This window comes from Procambarus clarkii, chromosome 65, assembly GCF_040958095.1.
Source record: "Procambarus clarkii isolate CNS0578487 chromosome 65, FALCON_Pclarkii_2.0, whole genome shotgun sequence".
NCBI classification, from domain to species: Eukaryota; Metazoa; Arthropoda; class Malacostraca; order Decapoda; family Cambaridae; genus Procambarus; species Procambarus clarkii.
In genome coordinates this window covers 18,235,673-18,260,824 of record NC_091214.1, presented here as the reverse complement: position 1 = coordinate 18,260,824, position 25,152 = coordinate 18,235,673, and the positions used below count along the sequence as shown (strand labels likewise).

At 46.2% G+C, this 25,152-nt stretch overlaps 1 protein-coding gene across 1 annotated transcript in view; it reads left to right on the top strand.

The window, feature by feature from the left end:
* LOC123771108 (thioester-containing protein 1 allele R1) overlaps positions 1-25,152 on the top strand; it is a 103,975-nt gene extending 78,823 nt beyond the window's left edge. Inside the window, 15 exon segments of the mRNA XM_069309493.1 lie at positions 3,034-3,151; positions 4,052-4,241; positions 4,437-4,597; positions 4,792-4,930; positions 7,589-7,707; positions 10,789-10,928; positions 11,122-11,341; positions 11,642-11,822; positions 14,740-14,936; positions 15,325-15,474; positions 16,115-16,290; positions 17,439-17,524; positions 18,421-18,600; positions 22,243-22,364; positions 22,967-25,152. Of these exon segments, the coding sequence (XP_069165594.1) occupies positions 3,034-3,151; positions 4,052-4,241; positions 4,437-4,597; positions 4,792-4,930; positions 7,589-7,707; positions 10,789-10,928; positions 11,122-11,341; positions 11,642-11,822; positions 14,740-14,936; positions 15,325-15,474; positions 16,115-16,290; positions 17,439-17,524; positions 18,421-18,600; positions 22,243-22,364; positions 22,967-23,089 (2,302 nt within the window). The 3' untranslated portion in view covers positions 23,090-25,152.

Here is a 25,152-nt window from a genome sequence, read left to right as displayed (position 1 = left end):
GGTTGAACGCTTCTGGCTAGGTTTTCGTTCCTCACCTCATTTGGAGCTCATCTTTGAACTCGGCTGGCTTCTTTGAGCCAGTGTGTGCTCACTGCAGTTACCCAGGGACTCCCAGCACCGGGGAAGGCCGGAGCCTCCCTAATGGACGCCTCCCCGAGCGGGGGCGTCATGAACGTTGACAGCAAGTCCCAGAGAGAAAAACGTCTGTTGGAAAATGAGTCGGCTGATGCTGCCCCAGAGCAAGATGCTACGAGGATGTCTTTGCCTTCAGAAGACCTTCCTCTTGTGGTATCTCATTCCTTGTTTGTGGTTGTCCTAATCCGGTCAGCAACAGGACAGTGTGTGTTTGCGAATCCTCGTACCTTAAGTGCAGCAGTTGAGGCTTCGGTATTTTGGCCACATTGTCTGCCTGAGACCGTGCATACCCTGGATAGGGGTGCAGCACTGAAGCTACACATTAGAACGGAGGCTCTATCGCACGTCTGTGTATCCGACATTATTAAGTTGGGGGACTGGCCTGTCAGGTGCCGACAGGTATTGTCGCAGGAGGAAGAGTCTCGGTCGGACCCGGTATGGGAAGATTGGCCCAATTGACCCGAGTGTTGAAGGGGTTGACATCCAGGCCGCTCTGCAGGTGTTAGGGCGGTGCATCAGCGGGATTATTAGAAGTTACCAGGATTCGTGGAGCAGCAGGGCCGACATCCATGGTCCATGTAAAGTTCGATGGGCCCCTCCCTGACTGGGTGGCACTACTCAGGCCCTCGTATCAGGTTCAGCCTTACAACTTTCCTGTGTTACGATGCTATGCTTGTCATCTATTGGGCCACAGTCGCCTCACCTGCCATAATGCACCACGCTGTGTAAACTGTGGTAAAACAGGCCATACAGACAGAGATAACGGTGGGTTCTCTGCTGCACCTAGCTGCCTATTATGCCATGGCCATCACAAGGTTACGTCCAAGAGTTCCCCGGTATATCTTGAGGCCCTCCAGTTGGATATCGATCATATAGTGGTGTCCAACCCAAGACGATACAGTGGAACACCTTCTTCTTCACTGCCCTCGATTTCATAGCGCTCGCGTCAGACTGCAGAGTGCCGTTCGTAGATTGAATATTCCCCGCCACACAGTTCCCGTTCTCCTTGACGGGGCAGGTGTGAGAGACGAAGACGTCCGTTATGACATCCTTCGACATACCTTCCACTTCATCCGTCATGTCCGTGGCCTGAAGAGACTGTAAAGTATGTGGTCTGAGGAGATTTTAGGGACTGTGGCCTGAAGAGACTGTAGGGACCCCATCCCTCTGCTATTTCCCGTTATCGGGCAGCTGGGGCACATCCGATCCCTTGATCGTTGTCGTCCCGAAAACAGCAACAACAACACTCGTGTGTGTGTCTGCACCACACCACTACGATACTCGTCTATGGAGAAGCAACATGGACAGCTCTACGCCTCACTCACACACGATATCAACCACACATCTTAAAGTTAGTGAAGGCAGTGGACTGAAGCCACGAAAAACATGTGTGCAATACCAGGCTGTAAATGTCTGTACACTAAGGACAACAATTGTACAGGAAAGTTTACCCTTGAGCACCACACAGCTCAGTGTACCGTGGCGGCGGGTGCCTGTGAAATGAAGACAACCGATGAGCCTCATTAAATGATGGAAATCTTTGGTGGTGGTGCCAGTATCTTTCTGAAATATGGCTAGCTGTTGTTACCGACTTTTGACTAACTCTAAGAATCGAGCAGCGTCATAGAGGTACATGGCTGTTATGTTATGGCATTATCACTAGAGAACTGGTCCAGTGTTACCAAATGCGATTCTTTGACCTTCCGGGTGACACCATGCTCTGTGTTGGGTGACACAATGGTGTACTGGATTACGGGTGACATGACGTGTGATAGGTTATGGGTGACTACGGTTTGTGGAGGATAACACCAGGGTGTGTGATGGGCGAGGGCCTGAGGTGTGGTAGTGACACACTGTGTGGGGTGGCAGACAGCCCACTGCGACGTCGGTCAGTCACTGCCACTGCTCGACACCAGACAACCTCGGACGTATTTGACTACTGCAACATTCACTAACAAACCACAAGGGATGTTTGTGTGTGTGTAAGTGCGTGTGTGTGTGTCTGTGTGAAGATGAGTGAATGCTTGCAAGCGTTGCCCTGGAGGAGCAGTATAAGTAAGGAGAGTGCCCCCCACTGCCCCCACAGTAGCCAGCATGCAGCCCTTGGGCGACGGTCCTGTGGACGGCTCGTCCTGGGATCCCCAACACCGGCCGGCCGCCTTCAACGGTTCCTTCGGGCGAGAGTTTGCCCCCGTGGATGCGTCGACGGTGCGACCTGACCTGGGGCCCGGGCTGGCCTATAACGCCCCCACCCGGCCGCCCCTGGCCGGACCCTACGCCTTCTCCTACCTACCGCCGCCCCCAGACAGCCGCCCGCGAGTCTACCTCAACCAAGCAGTCCCTCCAACCTGGCTCTTCCGTGATGCACAGACCACGTGTGTATCCCCCCTTCTCCTGTATCGCTGTCTCCCCTTGGCAGCTTTTCCCTCGCCTCCCTTTCCCTCTCATTAGGGCCCACACATGTATTTGTCAATTACATCTGCAGAGGGCGACTATGGGCTGTGTCCTCTAGTGGAGCCTACTGACAGCTGGAGTACCAGCTGACCTTTGTCAGGATTATGAACGCGTCGTGGCAGTCATCTTCCGTCAGCATAATCAGTGTCAACACTGTCTATAGTATTTAAATATTTAATGTAAACTAATGAACTTGCAAGAGTATTTTACCCACTTACGTAAATATGCCCTCTGAGATAAATATACACCATATTAATTCTTAAAATTCATGATATCAAGGCCAAATGAATGATACCCTCGTGTAATAGGTTGCATTGATCTAACTCGGTGCAGCCGTGTTCACTCGATCTCTCCATGTGCTGAACCTTTGCTGGGATAAACTGGCCATTGTTTGGGATAAGGTTGTTGAAAGCGGACACATACTAAGTGTGTGGTTGGCGACAGGTTCAACGGTGTGGTCACCCTGCGGGAGAAGGCTCCGGACGCTATCACCTCGTACGTCATCTCCGCCTTCGCCATCGACGACTTCTTCGGCCTGGGCGTCACCAAGCAGCCGTCCAAGGTGAGTGCCGCCCCTGGTCCCCGCTGGGCACAATACCCAAGAGCTACGCTAAATCAACGTTGAATTAGCGTAGCTGATTCAAAGTCGAACTAACACTGCTCTTAGATATTGTGCCACTGGTGGGGAGGCTCGGATTATTTACCCCTGGCCCACCTGCTCAGGGGAACCCCTGGCCCACCTGCTCAGGGGAACCCCTGGCCCACCTGCTCAGGGGAACCCCTGGCCCACCTGCTCAGGGGAACCCCTGGCCCACCTGCTCAGGGGAACCCCTGGCCCACCTGCTCAGGGGAACCCCTGGCCCACCTGCTCAGGGGAACCCCTGGCCCACCTGCTCAGGGGAACCCCTGGCCCACCTGCTCAGAAGTCCCCCTGAGCATGTTTGACCACTATTTAACATTGGTGAAGGGTTGTGTGTGTGACTCGCTATAATACTTAAGAGTAGATAATTGAGCCCCTAAGCCCCTGCTAAGCTAAGTCAGATGTAAAAGCTGACTGCGTGTTGCCTCAGTGTGTCGCCTGACCTTCCATCTTCCTTGGTCATATTGAGGACTCTTGCAGCGAGCGACCACGGGAGACATCTCCCGTCACGCAGGGTGCAGCCGCACCTCCACAGATCTCCAGTATCAGCTCTTGATACTGGTAATGGCTCCAAAGGGCCACCACTTACGGGCTATTCATGCCCGTGCCACCTTTTGGGTGGCTTAATCTTCATCAATCATCAATCAGCGAGCGACACTTGTTTTAACTTCCCCCATTTGTATTTTCGGCTTCTTTGTTTTTCCTCTTCTTCCATCACTAACTTTTGGGTTATTACGTGTGCACTCTGTATCATTATTCCCGCTTACCCCCTCCACTATTCTACCAACACCTGTAACCGGCCGTTACCTTGGTCCACTACAGCTGCAGGTGTTCCGTCCATTCTTCACGTCGGTGCACCTGCCGGAGGCCGGGGTGGTGCGGGGGGAAGCTGTGGCAGTGGAGATGGTCGTCTTCAACTATGGCGACGAAGACCTCACCGCCGACGTCACTCTCGACAACGCTAAAGGGGACTTCATCTTCGCTGACTTCGCCAACGAGATCGACCAGGGTTGTGAGTATACACTGTCAGTGTACCGGAGGTGTTCAATGAAAATATATTTACTTGTCCACACAGTGATTGGGAGTTGCGCTTTTGTACCACATCACACACATGTGTACCATCATATAGCATACATGTATACCATGATATAACACTTGTGAGAAGCTTAGCGTATAGAAGCACCTAGTGACGCGAGCTCGTCCACAGCACCGTCAGGGCGCAAGCAGCGAGAGGTGAAGGTGGCGGCTGGTAGCGGGGTGCCCGTAAGCTTCATGGTGGTGCCGCAGACGCTGGGCAACATTGACATCACCGTCACCGCCACAGCTGGTCCAAACGTTGACGTCGTCACTAAGAAGCTCCTCGTCAAGGTGGCCTCATCCTTCTCTTATCTCTTGCGTCATATCGATGTTCAGTTCCATGTTCTCTCCACGAACAGTGACTTATTCGTATTGGCTTCTCAACTGGTTTAACCTTGTATATAAATGTCAATATTGTTCGTGGCTACAACACCCGCACTGGTGCCTTTGATCACTACTCATCCCCTCCCTCCTCATGCCCACAGCCTGAAGGAACAAGGATAACGGTGAACAAAGCGGTTCTTGTGGACCTGCGCTCGGAGCCCACCTTCAGCACCACCATCAACGTCACCACCCCACGTAACATCGTCAACGGCTCCCGCCACGTCGCCGTCTCCGTCATTGGTAAGGTCTTCCCATCACAACCCATCACAGTGCACAGTTACAAACCCATTAAGATTTCAACTTAGATTCAACAGAGCAGAAGAAGTTGTTAAACACACATGGCAAAATCTTACTAAAGCGACCATACGAGTCATAAATACTCATACTCCGCCCAAGTAAAACAGAAACACACAACACTTAGTGGGCCAGCCAGAGGCTTAGGGCCCGCCCAGTGCGCCAGCCAGAGGCTTAGGGCCCGCCCAGTGCGCCAGCCAGAGGCTTAGGGCCCGCCCAGTGGGGCCAGCCAGAGGCTTAGGGCCCGCGCAGTGGGCCCAGCCAGAGGCTTAGGGCCCGCGCAGTGGGGCCAGCCAGAGGCTTAGGGCCCGCGCAGGAATATCCCTGCAAAGCAAAAAAAATCATTAGATGTGGCTCGTCCATGCCCCCCCCAAGGAAGCACTCAGCAATTTTATCGTACTCTGTATTCAACATTAATATTTCTTATATATAAATTACTAATATATATTAGAATTTTGTGTATTAATAGTCTTAGGTTAGAGTAGGCGTTTAGGTTTTGTTGGCAGTCATTAGTTTGTTTCAGTACGTTGGGCGAGTGACTTATTAGAGGTGCGATTCGAACACAAGAAGAGTATGGCGTAGGTCAAGGAAATTTCGAACGTAACCAGTCATGTACCAATTGTTTTTCTACTTGTAAAGAGGCAGGTTTGGCGCCGGAATTAAGGCGGGTTTGGCGCTGGGATTAAGGCGGGTTTGGCGCCGGAATTAAGGCGGGTTTGGCGCTGGGATTAAGGCGGGTTTGGCGCCGGAATTAAGGCGGGTTTGGCGCCGGGATTAAGGCGGGTTTGGCGCCGGAATTAAGGCGGGTTTGGCGCTGGGATTAAGGCGGGTTTGGCGCCGGAATTAAGGCGGGTTTGGCGCTGGGATTAAGGCGGGTTTGGCGCTGGGATTAAGGCGGGTTTGGCGCCGGGATTAAGGCGGGTTTGGCGCTGGGATTAAGGCGGGTTTGGCTCCGGGATTAAGGCGGGTTTGGCTCCGGGATTAAGGCAGGTTTGGCGCCGGAATTAAGGCAGGTTTGGCGCCGGAATTAAGGCGGGTTTGGCGCTGGGATTAAGGCGGGTTTGGCGCCGGGATTAAGGCAGGTTTGGCGCCGGAATTAAGGCAGGTTTGGCGCCGGAATTAAGGCAGGTTTGGCGCCGGGATTAAGGCAGGTTTGGCGCCGGGATTAAGGCGGGTTTGGCGCCGGGATTAAGGCAGGTTTGGCGCCGGGATTAAGGCAGGTTTGGCGCCGGGATTAAGGCGGGTTTGGCGCCGGGATTAAGGCAGGTTTGGCGCCGGGATTAAGGCAGGTTTGGCGCCGGGATTAAGGCAGGTTTGGCGCCGGGATTAAGGCGGGTTTGGCGCCGGGATTAAGGCGGGTTTGGCTCCGGGATTAAGGCGGGTTTGGCGCCGGAATTAAGGCGGGTTTGGCGCCGGAATTAAGGCGGGTTTGGCGCCGGAATTAAGGCGGGTTTGGCGCCGGGATTAAGGCGGGTTTGGCGCCGGGATTAAGGCAGGTTTGGCGCCGGGATTAAGGCGGGTTTGGCGCCGGAATTAAGGCAGGTTTGGCGCCGGAATTAAGGCAGGTTTGGCGCCGGAATTAAGGCGGGTTTGGCGCCGGGATTAAGGCAGGTTTGGCTCCGGGATTAAGGCGGGTTTGGCTCCGGGATTAAGGCAGGTTTGGCTCCGGGATTAAGGCAGGTTTGGCTCCGGGATTAAGGCAGGTTTGGCTCCGGGATTAAGGCAGGTTTGGCTCCGGGATTAAGGCAGGTTTGGCGCCGGAATTAAGGCAGGTTTGGCGCCGGGATTAAGGCAGGTTTGGCGCCGGAATTAAGGCAGGTTTGTCTCCGGGATTAAGGCAGGTTTGGCGCCGGGATTAACGAGCATTTAACCATTGTTTGTGAACACTGACGTCTTCCGTGCCTAAATTTAAAATTAAAAAAAATTAAAAACAAATTCAATTCAAATTCAATTAAAAAATTTAATTAAAAAAAATCCTACTTGCTCTTCGTCACGCTGTATGGCCAACAAAACAAGCAAACTGTTGTGTGATGCAGTGCGCTCTCTATCTTAACATTACCTAGCATGTGCTATGCCTTATGTCCTACCAGAGTTACACATATATAGTTATTGTTATGCAAAAGTTACGTATAAAAATAGTCATATTTATATTCATAAATACTGGAATATAAAACATAGCAAATACTTATTGCAGCTTGGTAAACGAATGACATTTATATTACAGGGTGAAGCATTAAGGTAAGTGGGTAAAGATAGATATATATATATATATATATATATATATATATATATATATATATATATATATATATATATATATATATATATATATATATATATATTATATATATATATAATATGTGTGTGTGTGTGTAAAATAATAATAAACTAATGCTAATATTTATGAATGTGAATAGTGTGTACTGGTGGTCATCTGATCTATTTCTTTATAGCAAGGTGTATCTTTACTATGTCTTTTCTGGGTGACTTGAATTGTATCTACAGGTCAGACGTAGCCTAATTTTCTAGTGGAATGGAAACATGTAGTGGACGTAATCAATCCTGCCCTTCCCCGACGCCCCTAATGTGTGTTGATCTCTGTAGGGGACGTGTTGGGCCCGGCGGTGACGGACCTCCACAACCTGCTGGAGCTGCCGACGGGCTGCGGGGAGCAGAACATGGCCAAGCTCGTCCCCAATATTGTCCTCATGGAGTACCTCAAGGTATGACGGGTCGTTACGACATTTTCTATGAAATGAACTGAAGACGAGTCGTGAAAGAAGTTATCAGGGGGGAAAAGCAACCCGTCCTCTTAAAAAGAACGTCACTTTTGGCTGGTATGCGCGATATGGCTAAATTTGGACGTAATTTGAAATGAAATCGACTCACAAAAGTGACGTTCTGTTCCGTTTTCTATTTGAGTCGTCCCGCCTTACGCGCAGAGGTTATAAGAGGACACTTTAAATTCACGTTTTTCATAACGTTTTGAAACTTTATGAGAATTTCCTGCCCACCTAACCTATCAGAGGACCCTTAACTTACTGTTGTTGAAAAAAGAAATCCCAAATTTATTTTAATTTTTTTTTCATTTTCAAATTACGTCCAAATTCGGCCATACGGGCAAACGGCCAAAAGCGACGTTCTTTTTAAGAGGACAGGTTGTTCCAGCCAAGCCATTACGACTATATAGCACTTGGACGGGATCAGGAGTTGGGATGGGACGGGGGAAAGGAATGGTGCCCAACCACTGGGACAGTCGGGGATTGAACGCCGACTTGCATGCCGCGAGACCTTCGTTCTGTCGTCCAGCCCCAGTGGTTGGGTACAGGAGTCTTGAGTTTTCTGCAACATCACTTTAAGAACAGTCCTTGACTGACTCCTTTACATACACGCGTGTGTCCGTGTCTATGCCCAGCACATTTAATTTGTTAATATAACTGGCTATTTTACATTCATGCATCTACCTAATGATAGTACATTTGAACCAGATTGACGCACACTGCCTCTTTGAACCAGATTGACGCACACTGCCTCTTTGAACCAGATTGACGCACACTGCCTCTTTGAACCAGATTGACGCACACTGCCTCTTTGAACCAGATTGACGCACACTGCCTCTTTGAACCAGATTGACGCACACTGCCTCTTTGAACCAGATTGACGCACACTGCCTCTTTGAACCAGATTGACGCACACTGCCTCTTTGAACCAGATTGACGCACACTGCCTCTTTGAACCAGATTGACGCACACTGCCTCTTTGAACCAGATTGACGCACACTGCCTCTTTGAACCAGATTGACGCACACTGCCTCTTTGAACCAGATTGACGCACACTGCCTCTTTGAACCAGATTGACGCACACTGCCTCTTTGAACCAGATTGACGCACACTGCCTCTTTGAACCAGATTGACGCACACTGCCTCTTTGAACCAGACTGACGCACACTGCCTCTTTGAACCAGACTGACGCACACTGCCTCTTTGAACCAGACTGACGCACACTGCCTCTTTGAACCAGATTGACGCACACTGCCTCTTTGAACCAGACTGACGCACACTGCCTCTTTGAACCAGACTGACGCACACTGCCTCTTTGAACCAGACTGACGCACACTGCCTCTTTGAACCAGATTGACGCACACTGCCTCTTTGAACCAGACTGACGCACACTGCCTCTTTGAACCAGATTGACGCACACTGCCTCTTTGAACCAGACTGACGCACACTGCCCCTTTGAACCAGACTGACGCACACTGCCTCTTTGAACCAGACTGACGCACACTGCCTCTTTGAACCAGACTGACGCACACTGCCTCTTTGAACCAGACTGACGCACACTGCCTCTTTGAACCAGACTGACGCACACTGCCTCTTTGAACCAGACTGACGCACACTGCCTCTTTGAACCAGACTGACGCACACTGCCTCTTTGAACCAGACTGACGCACACTGCCTCTTTGAACCAGACTGACGCACACTGCCTCTTTGAACCAGACTGACGCACACTGCCTCTTTGAACCAGACTGACGCACACTGCCTCTTTGAACCAGACTGACGCACACTGCCTCTTTGAACCAGACTGACGCACACTGCCTCTTTGAACCAGACTGACGCACACTGCCTCTTTGAACCAGACTGACGCACACTGCCTCTTTGAACCAGACTGACGCACACTGCCTCTTTGAACCAGACTGACGCACACTGCCTCTTTGAACCAGACTGACGCACACTGCCTCTTTGAACCAGACTGACGCACACTGCCTCTTTGAACCAGACTGACGCACACTGCCTCTTTGAACCAGACTGACGCACACTGCCTCTTTGAACCAGATTGACGCACACTGCCTCTTTGAACCAGACTGACGCACACTGCCTCTTTGAACCAGACTGACGCACACTGCCTCTTTGACCCAGACTGACGCACACTGCCTCTTTGAACCAGACTGACGCACACTGCCTCTTTGAACTTGATCGACTACTCTACTTGTTGAGCGATATAATACACAAGTACCATACACACACATAAGCTTCCCTCGGCCTCATGACCTTGATGAACCACATTACACCAGCAGGAGGCACTCCACATGACGCCAGCAGGAGGCACTCCACATTACACCAGCAGGAGACACTCTACATGACGCCAGCAGGAGGCACTCCACATTACACCAGCAGGAGGCACTCCACATGACGCCAGCAGGAGGCACTCTACATTACACCAGCAGGAGGCACTCTACATTACACCAGCAGGAGGCACTCCACATTACACCAGCAGGAGGCACTCTACATTACACCAGCAGGAGACACTCCACATTACACCAGCAGGAGACACTCTACATTACACCAGCAGGAGACACTCTACATTACACCAGCAGGAGACACTCCACATTACACCAGCAGGAGGCACTCTACATTACACCAGCAGGAGGCACTCTACATTACACCAGCAGGAGACACTCTACATTACACCAGCAGGAGACACTCCACATTACACCAGCAGGAGACACTCTACATTACACCAGCAGGAGACACTCTACATTACACCAGCAGGAGGCACTCCACATTACACTAGCAGGAGGCACTCCACATTACACCAGCAGGAGACACTCCACATTACACCAGCAGGAGACACTCCACATTACACCAGCAGGAGACACTCCACATTACACCAGCAGGAGACACTCCACATTACACCAGCAGGAGGCACTCCACATTACACCAGCAGGAGGCACTCCACATTACACCAGCAGGAGGCACTCTACATGACTAACTTCTTGACTAACTTACATCTCTTTGCTTTCCCAGAATAAGAACCAATTGAGCGAGGCACTACAAGGGCGGGCCAGGCGCCACCTGGAGACAGGCTACCAGCAGCAACTCAACTACAAGCGTGACGACGGTTCCTTCAGCGCTTTTGGCAGTAGAGATGACTCTGGAAGCACATGGTGAGTTACTGTGACATGCGGTTGAATAGGTGTGTGTGTGTGTCTGACGTGAAGATTACAGTCTGTGGTGGGTAATGATAACATTTGGTAATTGGATCGTGGTGATAATTGGATCGATTTGTGTTATTTAATCACAGTAATAACTATTTTTGTAGCGTTGACAAGATCCAACAACTGTTACATTTACCTATAGGTTGACGGCCTTCGTGATCAAGTCTCTGGTGGAGGCCGGGCGGCACATCGATGTGGAGGAGGCAGTGGTGAAGGCTGCCATAGACTGGCTGATAAAGCAGCAGGCGGCGGATGGCTCCTTCCCCGAGGTGGGCACCGTCAACAATGAGGCCATGCAGGGAGGAACTTCCAGAGGCATCCCTCTTACTGCCTACGTCGTTATTGCTCTTCTCACAGCCCAGGTAATGTGTAGTAGTATGAGGATTCGAACCTATAGCGCTGGGTGTTCCTAAATGCTTTATACCCACGACGGCTCCTGTGAATATACTCATTGATATATAGAGATAATGTGATTTCTCTCTGTATATTGTGAATATATCTTCTCTGTATAGTGGTTACAGCAGGTTGGAACACTTCCAGTTGTCGTAGGTTTGCATGACTCCAGACATGAGTAGTAGTAGTAGTAGTATGATGATGATGATGATGAGTATGAGTGGTGATACAGTAGACATTAACATTAACGTAATGTACACTGGTAACAGCGCCCCGCCACAGCCAAGGTGCGCAGCGTCACCAGCCGAGCGCTGGAGTTCCTGGGCTCCAGTCTGGACACCATGGACGACTTCTACAGCCTGGCCATCACCACCTACGCTCTCCATCTGGCCGATAACCCGCTCAGGGACGCCGCCTTCTACAAGCTCGAAGGGAAGGCCAAGGTTGAAAGTAAGCATTTTGATCAACTTTTGAACACGTTCGAGGAAGCTGGTGTTTATGGTGACGTTAAGTAAAGAAGCCAAGATCAAGTTTGTTTTAAGATTTGTTAATTCACCTCTGAATGTTGGTTAATTATTGACCTGATGGACTAACACGACGGGTTGATTCCCCACAACACAAGATCACGTGTTTGTCAAGGCAAACACGTGTTCTTGGATACTACACCATTAGATGATGTAGCTTATTTAGCAAGTATAAACAATAATCAGCAATAGCTCTTAAAAGTATAGCTTCTTTCTAGCTTTCAAGTGTAAAGCTTAAGCCTGGCTTTATATTGCAACATCAATAATGTGAAATTTAAGTCTTACACCCAGCATGTTCGTTGATCATGTTGCTGCTGCAAGGCCTCTCTCTCTCCAGTCTTCATCATCATGACTTGTTTCCTCTGCCATAAATGTGTTGCCCTCCCTCGTCACCCTCCTACACTCTCTCGTTGCCCTCCCTCGTCACCCTCCTACACTCTCTCGTTGCCCTCCCTCGTCACCCTCCTACACTCTCTCGTTGCCCTCCCTCGTCACCCTCCTACACTCTCTCGTTGCCCTCCCTCGTCACCCTCCTACACTCTCTCGTTGCCCTCCCTCGTCACCCTCCTACACTCTCTCGGTCATCGCCGTCTGAAACCTGATTACAAAACAAAAAGTTTATTTACATTCTCTAGAAAGACGAAGAGTGAAGAGTGACATACCTGAAATATACAGATGGGAGATTTAGATAAGGTTTTCAATCTATTAACACAAAATCTAATACGATACAGTATACTGTATATAAATTAGACAAGTTTAAATTCAGGAAAGACCTAGGTAGATACTAGATAGGAAATACGATTGTTGATTTATGGAATGAATTTCTGGGCAAAATGATAATAGTAGGAGGTCGTGCTCCTGCTCCTGACCCCCATGCTCCAGAGTCAGACACATACAGTGCCAGCAACGTGAGGTTACTGCAAGCCGTCTTGTTAAGCTTAAATGTCTCGCTTACTACTCCCCATACACATTATCTTTGTATCTACACAGCTGATGACCTTATTTGTGATGTCACCAACCATATCAAGGATGTAGTGTACAAATGGTGTGATCCCTTAAATGGATACCCTGTGTACTCGCCTCTCCACTTTCGTACAGTCACATTCTATTCCGTTTAGGAGGACTTGCCGCTTAATTATAGCTATTGGATCAATATCAGTAAACAGACACCCAGCCAATCAGCCACACCTTAACATCACCAACCTTGCCATCAGAGCACCATAAATATACTCCCTCTTTACTCTCTCACTAGCTTTCACTCATCATCAGAGCACCATAAATATACTCCCTCTTTACTCTCTCACTAGCTTTCACTCATCATCAGAGCGCCATAAATATACTCCCTCTTTACTCTCTCACTAGCTTTCACTCATCATCAGAGCACCATATATATACTCCCTCTTTACTCTCTCACTAGCTTTCACTCATCATCAGAGCACCATAAATATACTCCCTCTTTACTCTCTCACTAGCTTTCACTCATCATCAGAGCACCATAAATATACTCCCTCTTTACTCTCTCACTAGCTTTCACTCATCATCAGAGCACCATAAATATACTCCCTCTTTACTCTCTCACTAGCTTTCACTCATCATCAGAGCGCCATAAATATACTCCCTCTTTACTCTCTCACTAGCTTTCACTCATCATCAGAGCACCATATATATACTCCCTCTTTACTCTCTCACTAGCTTTCACTCATCATCAGAGCACCATAAATATACTCCCTCTTTACTCTCTCACTAGCTTTCACTCATCATCAGAGCACCATAAATATACTCCCTCTTTACTCTCTCACTAGCTTTCACTCATCATCAGAGCACCATAAATATACTCCCTCTTTACTCTCTCACTAGCTTTCACTCATCATCAGAGCACCATAAATATACTCCCTCTTTACTCTCTCACTAGCTTTCACTCATCATCAGAGCACCATAAATATACTCCCTCTTTACTCTCTCACTAGCTTTCACTCATCATCAGAGCGCCATAAATATACTCCCTCTTTACTCTCTCACTAGCTTTCACTCATCATCAGAGCACCATATATATACTCCCTCTTTACTCTCTCACTAGCTTTCACTCATCATCAGAGCACCATAAATATACTCCCTCTTTACTCTCTCACTAGCTTTCACTCATCATCAGAGCACCATAAATATACTCCCTCTTTACTCTCTCACTAGCTTTCACTCATCATCAGAGCGCCATAAATATACTCCCTCTTTACTCTCTCACTAGCTTTCACTCATCATCAGAGCACCATATATATACTCCCTCTTTACTCTCTCACTAGCTTTCACTCATCATCAGAGCGCCATAAATATACTCCCTCTTTACTCTCTCACTAGCTTTCACTCATCATCTTCTTTAATACTACTAATAATAATATATATTCAGAAGAAGGTACAATGGGTATGTGAGATTACATAACATTGATATTTCTACATTCTTGCACAGCCACAAACACGCATAGTGTTTCAGGCAGTCCTTCATTATCATCATCTACCCCGTTCATAGACCTACAGTGTTTGGTAATTAGTCCAAAACACAAATGAGCATCAGAAAGCAAGTAATTAATTGATGTTGCAATATAAAGCCAGGCTTAAGCTTTACACTTGAAAGCTAGAAAGAAGCCATACTTTTAAGAGCTATTGCTGATTATTGTTTATACTTGCTAAATAAGCTACATCATCTAATGGTGTATTATCCAAGAACACGTGTTTGCCTTGACAAACACGTGATCTTGTGTTGTGGGGAATCAACCCGTCGTGTTAGTGCGAGGCACTGCCTGGTATGGACCAATAGAGCTTCTACAGCTTCCTTCCTGTGTGTGTATCAGAGAAGGAGAAGTGGTGGGAGTCTGGGGAGATGAGAAGGACGCAGGAGACGGCGGTCGAGTCTCGGCCCCTGGACGTGGAAGCCACCAGCTATGCTCTCCTCACGTATGTTCACCGTGGTCTCACCCGAGACGCCCTCCCCATTATGAACTGGCTCGTCAGGCAACGCAACCAGTACGGTGGCTTCCAGTCTACACAGGTAACTACTTTATCATGAAACACCATTCCCCTCGGGTACAGCTACACCAAGATTCCTCTTGGGTACAGTTACATCACTCCCCCCCCTCCCTTGGGAACAGCTACATCAAGATCTCCCTTTGGTACAACTACGTCAGTCCACCCCTTGGATACAGTTGGATCAGTCCCTCCTTGGGTACAGCTACATAAAGACCCCCTTGGGTACAGTTACATCAGTCCCCCCATGGGTACAGCTAAATCAATACCCCCCCCTTGGGTACAGTTACAGTCTAAAGGTAACACTAGGCCCTAGAGCAGACAGCAATCCATGCATGTAAGACCAGTTACAAAAGACTGGTATATGCACTAACATGTTGAGCTGAGGGTGTAAAGCACAATACGTGTTGCAGGACACGGTGGTGGGCATGGCGGGGCTGGCGGCGCTGGCAGGCAAGCTCTCCACAACTGATCCACAGGTCAACATTCGCCTCATCTATGGTGCTCGCGGCAAGAACATCCAGGTCACCAGGTCCAACATCATGCTCCTCCAGCGTATTGAGGTCAGTCTCAGGCACCCACAGCCACCACAATGTATTATTACAAGGAGAATAATTAGGAGCACTAAATTTAAAACCGTCTTTCATTATTTTTACTAAAACATTGCTAAATGAAGGCAGTAGCCAACACCCGGCAACATTCACATCTATAAACCTGACTAAACGGGTGAATGACATCTATTCCTCAATTACTTTACAAGTGCGCAAGATTGATAACTATAGTGATTCACTAAACATGCCGGTATGACTACACCACTAAGCATGCCGGTATGACTACACCACTAAGCATGCCGGTATGACTACACCACTAAACATGCCGGTATGACTACACCACTAACCATGCCGGTATGACTACACCACTAAGCATGCCGGTATGACTACACCACTAAGCATGCCGGTATGACTACACCACTAAACATGCCGGTATGACTACACCACTAAACATGCCGGTATGACTACACCACTAACCATGCCGGTATGACTACACCACTAAGCATGCCGGTATGACTACACCACTAAACATGCCGGTATGACTACACCACTAACCATGCCGGTATGACTACACCACTAAGCATGCCGGTATGACTACACCACTAAACATGCCGGTATGACTACACCACTAACCATGCCGGTATGCCTGCAGCTGGCGAGCGACACAGAGAAGGTGGAGGTGACAGCGTCAGGAGCCGGGGTGGCAGTGCTGCAGGTGACCTACCACTACAACGTCAGAGTGACGGGGCCCAAGCCAGCCTTCTCCCTCGACCCTCAGCTCGACGTCACCACCGACGCCAACCGCCTCAGACTCACCACTTGTACCGGGTCAGTTTACCCTTCATTCATATCTCGCAGCTGTATCTTCACTCACTACAACCCATACCAACCCGTTCTCGCAAATTCGTAAAGTCAATATTGACTTATTAACTACGTGCATAGGTGATATACTAAACATAATAGATACCCTTAAAAAGCTCCATAGAAAACACCGACCTTACCTAACCTTGTTAGTATCTTAAGATAAGCATCTTATTGCTTCGTAATTACAATTATTACTTAACCTATACCTATAATAGGTTAAGTAATAATTGTAATTACGAAGCTATAAGATGCTTATCTTAAGATACTAACAAGGTTAGGTAAGGTCGGTGTTTTCTATGAAGCTTTTTAAGGGTATTATGTTTAGTATGTCACCTATGCACTTATTTAATAAGTCAATATTGACTTTACGAATTTGCGAGAACGAGTTGGTCACAGGTTTATACTAGAGAGTTGAATCATACCATTCAACCAGCCATTGACAGTTCATTTTATAAATGTATTAAGATGGAAACAGATAAAAGGCACAAACATTATTTATATTAAGGAATACTATGTATTATACACATGAGACATTATTAGTGAAGTTATGGTTTATGCATGATCTAGGACTGCTAGTTTCATCACAACTAAAGTAGAGGTATTTATTCAGACAAGGATCTGGTTGTAAACCAATTAGCATATCGTGTTACAGGGAAAACCAGCAGGCTAAGGCTTCAGGTAAGTTGTGAGAAGGGAGATCTCCAAGACAGGAAACCGGTAGTTTGTCAGAGGGCCCCCCCACCAATTTTTCCAATGATTTTTTCAAGCTAAATTTTAAACTCAAGTACAGTATGTTTCGGCAATGGCGGGTAGACGATTCCATGGATTTATTAGCCTTTGGTGAAAAGTATCTCTTTAAAAGATAAATATTAAAATAAGATAAGTATTATAAAAGTATAAAAGTAAAAGTAAGTACATTGGGTCTTTCGATGAAGTGGTCTGGATTAATATCTTCCAATTAAGTCTATAGATAACTAGTAAGCTTGAGTGGGATCGTGAGAAGCCACCAAAACAAAGTTACACAAACACCACTTTAAACATTATTTTAAGTTTACAATGTGTCGACTTTCCGCTCCTCTGGTGGTAATATGAGGTCGACTTCTTTATTGCAGATATATTGCAGGGAACATGAGCAACATGGCCGTCATGGATGTGTCGTTGCCCTCTGGTTATATTGTGGATAATGACCTTATTCCTGGTAAGTCAATAGTCCCCGATTCTATTATAGTTGTGGAGTGTGTTCTCTGCTCCTTCATATCCAGCACATGGCCTTGTTATCAGGCCTTGTTATCAGGCCTTGTTATCAGCCTCACACAGTTGGTCACAGAGCTCTGTGTATAAGCTTTATTATCCAGATCGTTCATGCAATTTCTTTTTTGTTTTGAATGGCACGAAGACGGAAAGCACATGATTATTGAATGTTTATTGATGGGAAGTTTTGTTAGTAAAGTGCAATTAAGTATCGATAAATTCTGTTTGGCTTTATATACAGTGCCGTTAAAAAATATATAAGTGCAAGACTTGACTGTTGTAGATATGAAGAGTGTATGTTATGTGTATTCGTTTGCCTTGTTCGGGTAGAAGGTAGACACAGTAGTCGCTTCTGTATATATTTATTGACTGAGATAGCAAGGTATATATCTGCCTAGCCGAGGTCCTTCTACTCTGTGTCTGTGAGGATAACTGAGGCTGCTGGGAGCATGGCTGATGCTCCTAGCCGAGGTCCTTCTACTCTGAGTCTGTGAGGATAACTGAGGCTGCTGGGAGCATGGCTGATGCTCCTAGCCGAGGTCCTTCTACTCTGAGTCTGTGAGGATAACTGAGGCTGCTGGGAGCATGGCTGATGCTCCTAGCCGAGGTCCTTCTACTCTGAGTCTGTGAGGATAACTGAGGCTGCTGGGAGCATGGCTGATGCTCCTAGCCGAGGTCCTTCTACTCTGAGTCTGTGAGGATAACTGAGGCTGCTGGGAGCATGGCTTGATGCTCCTCTGTCTGGCATGACGTCAGAGGCCTACTTGCCTGTGATTGGTTACATTTCAACTGACAGAATTTGAGTATAACATGTGGTGTGTAATAGACATACGTGTCCGGCAGGTCTGTACGACTACACCGGGGTGAAGCTAGTGGAGAAGAAGGCGGACGACTCTGGGGTGGTGGTGTACTTCGACTACCTCACGCCAGCCGAGGTGTGCCCGACGGTCTCAGCCTACAGGATCAACAAGGTGGCCTTCCAGAAGGCTTCTGCCGTCCGTGTCTACGACTACTACGACACGTGTAAGTTGTCAAACATTACAACTCTTCTTGCTAATGTCCTTTCCCACCGTCCCATCCCAAACCCTTATCCTGACCCCTTCCCAGTGCTATATAGTCGTAATGGCTTGGCGCTTTCCCCCCTGATAGTTCCTTCCTTCCTTCCTTCCTTCCTTCCTTCCTTCCTTCCTTCCTTCCTTCCTTCCTTCCTTCCTTCCTTCCTTCCTTCATGCTAATGTTCTCTTCCAGTACAGTATCCAATCCTGGCGGTTATTTGGTAAGATTTTGCACCTATTGCTTTTATATCTTGATAAAACTACAGTACAGTACAAAGTAACCACAAATTATGTATATATATGAATAACTTGAAAACTTCATAGATTGTACACTTTTGGTCTTGTTTACCTTTATGGGAAAACTCGCTTTTCTTTGTTTTTCTTAAGAGTCCCACCTACTGTAGCACTTGTTACTTGAAGACTTGAACCCCGCCGCCACCTGGTGGACGGTAGAGCAACACTCACGCCGCACCACACAACTCTATGAACACAAATCAAACACTTTGAGTGGTTTGAAAAGTGAAATATAACCATAATGTTGTACACTTAACATTTCTTGAAGGCAATAATTGGTAATAGCGGTATGGGTACATAGACACTCTACTGTACATATTTGCCTTCTGTTTACATATTTGCCTCCTGTTTACATATTTGCCTCCTGTTTACATATTTGTCTCCTGTTTACATATTTGCCTCCTGTTTACATATTTGTCTCCTGTTTACATATTTGCCTCCTGTTTACATATTTGCCTCCTGTTTACATATTTGCCTTCTGTTTACATATTTGCCTCCTGTTTACATATTTGCCTCCTGTTTACATATTTGCCTCCTGTTTACATATTTGCCTCCTGTTTACATATTTGCCTCCTGTTTACATATTTGCCTCCTGTTTACATATGTGCCTCCTGTTTACATATTTGCCTCCTGTTTACATATTTGCCTCCTGTTTACATATTTGCCTTCTGTTTACATATTTGCCTCCTGTTTACATATTTGCCTCCTGTTTACATATGTGCCTCCTGTTTACATATTTGCCTTCTGTTTACATATTTGCCTCCTGTTTACATATTTGCCTCCTGTTTACATATTTGCCTCCTGTTTACATAACAGTTTTTGTAGCTATGTGCACCATCATACATATATAGTTGTAATGAACAATTATATGGGAGAATTTGGTACTGTTCTCATTATAAGAAACCGGAGAAATAAAGATAAAAACCAAACTTAAATATTCCTAGGCCTAGTATAGCACATATATGTACTATATTAGGTCTCACATTGCGTGTATTAAGTCCTAGGAAGGTTAGGTTACGTTTTCTTTGCAACATTAATACAAAATCTTATTCAATAGCACCGATTTCTACTTCCTATTTGGCTTTTACGTCAATATATGTACAATGGTCCTTATTCTTACCATCAGTACTGCCTAACAAGAGAATGGGCTGGGTTTTTTTTATATAATAAGTTTTATTTAATTATTACGACACTCAATTTTTTATGAATCAAATGTTTTAAGCCAGTCTTTTTCTGTTAATAATTATTAAGTGAGCTTCTCTTTGATCGATGAACATAAATATAGACAGTAACCTTGTGTATTGTTGGACAGTAACCTTGTGTATTGTTGGACAGTAACCTTGTGTATTGTTGGACAGTAACCTTGTGTATTGTTGGACAGTAACCTTGTGTATTGTTGGACAGTACCCTTCTGTATTGTTGGACAGTACCCTTGTGTATTGTTGGACAGTACCCTTGTGTATTGTTGGACAGTAACCTTCTGTATTGTTGGACAGTACCCTTGTGTATTGTTGGACAGTAACCTTCTGTATTGTTGGACAGTAACCTTCTGTATTGTTGGACAGTACCCTTGTGTATTGTTGGACAGTAACCTTCTGTATTGTTGGACAGTAACCTTGTGTATTGTTGGACAGTAACCTTGTGTATTGTTGGACAGTACCCTTGTGTATTGTTGGACAGTACCCTTCTGTATTGTTGGACAGTACCCTTCTGTATTGTTGGACAGTAACCTTGTGTATTGTTGGACAGTAACCTTCTGTATTGTTGGACAGTAACCTTGTGTATTGTTGGACAGTACCCTTGTGTATTGTTGGACAGTACCCTTGTGTATTGTTGGACAGTACCCTTCTGTATTGTTGGACAGTAACCTTGTGTATTGTTGGACAGTACCCTTCTGTATTGTTGGACAGTACCCTTCTGTATTGTTGGACAGTACCCTTCTGTATTGTTGGACAGTACCCTTGTGTATTGTTGGACAGTAACCTTCTGTATTGTTGGACAGTACCCTTCTGTATTGTTGGACAGTACCCTTCTGTATTGTTGGACAGTACCCTTGTGTATTGTTGGACAGTACCCTTGTGTATTGTTGGACAGTACCCTTCTGTATTGTTGGACAGTAACCTTGTGTATTGTTGGACAGTACCCTTGTGTATTGTTGGACAGTAACCTTGTGTATTGTTGGACAGTACCCTTGTGTATTGTTGGACAGTAACCTTCTGTATTGTTGGACAGTACCCTTCTGTATTGTTGGACAGTACCCTTCTGTATTGTTGGACAGTACCCTTCTGTATTGTTGGACAGTAACCTTGTGTATTGTTGGACAGTAACCTTGTGTATTGTTGGACAGTAACCTTGTGTATTGTTGGACAGTAACCTTGTGTATTGTTGGACAGTACCCTTCTGTATTGTTGGACAGTAACCTTGTGTATTGTTGGACAGTAACCTTGTGTATTGTTGGACAGTAACCTTGTGTATTGTTGGACAGTAACCTTGTGTATTGTTGGACAGTAACCTTGTGTATTGTTGGACAGTAACCTTGTGTATTGTTGGACAGTACCCTTGTGTATTGTTGGACAGTACCCTTCTGTATTGTTGGACAGTAACCTTGTGTATTGTTGGACAGTACCCTTCTGTATTGTTGGACAGTACCCTTCTGTATTGTTGGACAGTACCCTTCTGTATTGTTGGACAGTACCCTTGTGTATTGTTGGACAGTACCCTTCTGTATTGTTGGACAGTAACCTTGTGTATTGTTGGACAGTAACCTTGTGTATTGTTGGACAGTACCCTTCTGTATTGTTGGACAGTACCCTTCTGTATTGTTGGACAGTACCCTTGTGTATTGTTGGACAGTACCCTTCTGTATTGTTGGACAGTAACCTTGTGTATTGTTGGACAGTAACCTTGTGTATTGTTGGACAGTACCCTTCTGTATTGTTGGACAGTACCCTTCTGTATTGTTGGACAGTACCCTTGTGTATTGTTGGACAGTACCCTTCTGTATTGTTGGACAGTAACCTTGTGTATTGTTGGACAGTAACCTTGTGTATTGTTGGACAGTAACCTTGTGTATTGTTGGACAGTAACCTTGTGTATTGTTGGACAGTAACCTTGTGTATTGTTGGACAGTACCCTTCTGTATTGTTGGACAGTACCCTTCTGTATTGTTGGACAGTAACCTTGTGTATTGTTGTCATGGTGTACTGGGCACTGAGTAGACCTTACACTACAACATTTCTTGTGTACCCCGGTGTTGTAAGGACTGACGAGTATATTGAGCAGTAAACAATGTACATATTGTGACGGTGTGTTGCAGCTCGCCAGGCCCGCCAGTTCTACAAGGCTCTGCCAGCCACACTCTGTGATATCTGCGACCTGGACGAATGTGACCCCGGCCAGTGCGAACGGCAGATCATTGAACTTAATCGTCAACAACAGGTGAGACTATGCATATACTCCTCGAGCTGATGCTCTATACACACACACACAAATTGCATATTATACATTAAGCCAAATTTATGTATTGTATATTGAAGTTACAATTATTTAATGCTCAATACTGGTACAGTAGTTTATATAATTTTATCTTTTATATAAAATTAGCAAATCAGTGAATGTTTGTAACATTATCTTATATAGAAGACGAGACTGAAAATATAATTTGGAGGTAATATTTGGCCTGGTGAAGCCACGAGAAGTGCAACATTGTCTACACCGTCTACTGTTATATTCCCCGTTGTCAACACAGCTCTCCGACCTTACTGAGCTCCTACTGGTGTAGACGCAGCCCTCACTCATAAACCCACGATAACTGTAAAGTTGACTTAACCTTTCCAGGACCCTGCCCAACCACTTGGGCTGGACGGTAGAGCGACGGTCTCATTTCATGCAGATCGGCGTTCAATTCCCGATCGCCCAAGTGGTTGTGGGCACCATTACTGTCCCCCGTCCCATCCCAAATCTTTATCCCGACCCCTTCCCAGTGCTATATAGTCGTAATGGCTTGGTGCTTTCTGCTGATAATTGGCTTGCCATTGCAGGACCCTGAGGACGTTGCACGGCCAGCCACTGTGACGGAGGTGTCCAGTGGGATGACCATGTACCCCGCCATCCTCCTCACCCTGCTCGCTCTCCTCTCCACGGCTCTCCACCATGGCTACTAGCACCTCTCGTCTGCCTCCCTACACCCTCCTTAACCATGTGATCAAGAGAGTCATCACACTATGGCGTGTGAGCACTGTACATGATAGCTGGCGACCCACATACATAACTCTCAAATGGAAATATGAGTATTATTTCTTGGTTATGTCCGGGTTCACCGTGCCTTTGAAGCTAAGTAAGTGGAGCCTAAAGTTGTGTCATCTCTCGGCTCAAGACATAATAACAAAAGTGTATACTGTAAATAACTTTAGTTTTGTATATACGAATTTCCTCCTCCTCTTAGGTTTATGGTAATGAGAGCTTTTGGGGATTTGATGTGAATACCTGAAGCCACACACAGTGGTCGATACCAAGTTGTATTTATCGGTGCTGATTACAGGTATTACTGCACACACAGGTGTAGGTGCTCTATGTATGGCTGTGTTGTCTTCTCGAGGGTGTCTTATTCCCTCTTGGACCCAGATTCTCAATGATACTTGCTTAATCAGTACAGTACCTCCAGTTGAAGATGGTAAAGCAATGTTAAAGTCAGTGAGCATCCTGACAGCATTCTGGCTACAGGAAAGAGAAACGCATTTTCCTTGGGAAACTGGGTCCTTCAACCCAAGTGACGACTTGTGTTGGCCAAAGGTATCTTTATACCTTTCATGGCCCCGAGTCATCTTAATCCTGTTATTGTCCTGAAAATAATGTTGTACACTTGAGGCAAAAGGACAATAATGTTACTTAAATAACTCGCAGATAATTATTGCATCCCATGACAACTCGGGCTAATGGGAACCTATGCAGCTCGGGCTGCTGGTAACTAATGCAGCCCCGAGCTACTGGGAACCAATGCAGCTCGGGCTGCTAATAACTAATGCAGCCCCGAGCTACTGGGAACCAATGCAGCTCGGGCTGCTAATAACTAATGCAGCCCCGAGCTACTGGGAACCAATGCAGCTCGGGCTGCTGGTAACTAATGCAGCCCCGAGCTACTGGGAACCAACGCATTTCAGTCTATTAATAACTTGCAACTCAGGCTACTAGTAACCCCATTGCTGCTGTTAACCAGTAACTCCGTCCACCAGCTTTCGGCACTGTGACGCCGCCTCGCACCACGCACTCTTCTCGACCTCCTCTGCCACGCGGGGGTCTCTCATACTACAGCTTGTTTATAAACATTAGTGTTATGTGCATGTATGCTTCATTTAATAGAGTTTCAGGAATGCCAAATACAATGTTGGGTTGTAAATTACAATGAAAGCTTTCATTGGGATGATTCTTGATGAAACGTTGGCATTTATTTTCTTACTACAATAATAAGACGCTACTCAGTAAAATCCATTAGTTTAAAGATGAAATATAATGACTGGTATTAGTTGGGAGTTTCATCTCTGACCGATTTCAACCCAAATTAGTAGGTTTTGTGTCGTAACCTTAACAGTATGATCGAGTGAACGGGAAATGTACAGAATAACGTCTGCTAAATCCATTACACATTTCTGATAATGTATAGAAGGTATCCAAGACCCATTCACTTTGTGTGTAAATTTTTTGTAATACTATTATCCTGAAATATACTAATGCAGTTGGTGACTATCTTTCTAATATATCCCGAGATGTTGCAAAGCTTAGTAAGCTGCTCCACACACGGAAACTCACCTAGTTGTGCTTTGAGGGAGAGGGGGAGGTCGAGCTTCGGCTCTTTGGTCCCGCCTCTCAAATGTCAGTCAACTGGTGTACATAATGTGTGGGTTACTTGTTCGGCTGGCAACGAAACCTGAAGGTTGTTACTAGATAATCACATACGAGATTATTTTAATTTTATAATAATACCCAGAGCTTTAATATGTTATAAATTTAAGCCTTTCTTGTGAATACATGTTTATATTATGTGCTAGATAATAACATTTGTTCTATATTGTACCTGTATAAATTGGATAAAATACGTAGGAAATGTTGGCTTGCAGCAATTAAGTTTATAAGAAGGTAACTAAGAGTGTGATGAGGTGTGGAGCCCTGACATCTGCACCCAAGGGTTGCAGTAGTGTGCCAGTGTGTTAATAAACAATTGCTATACGAA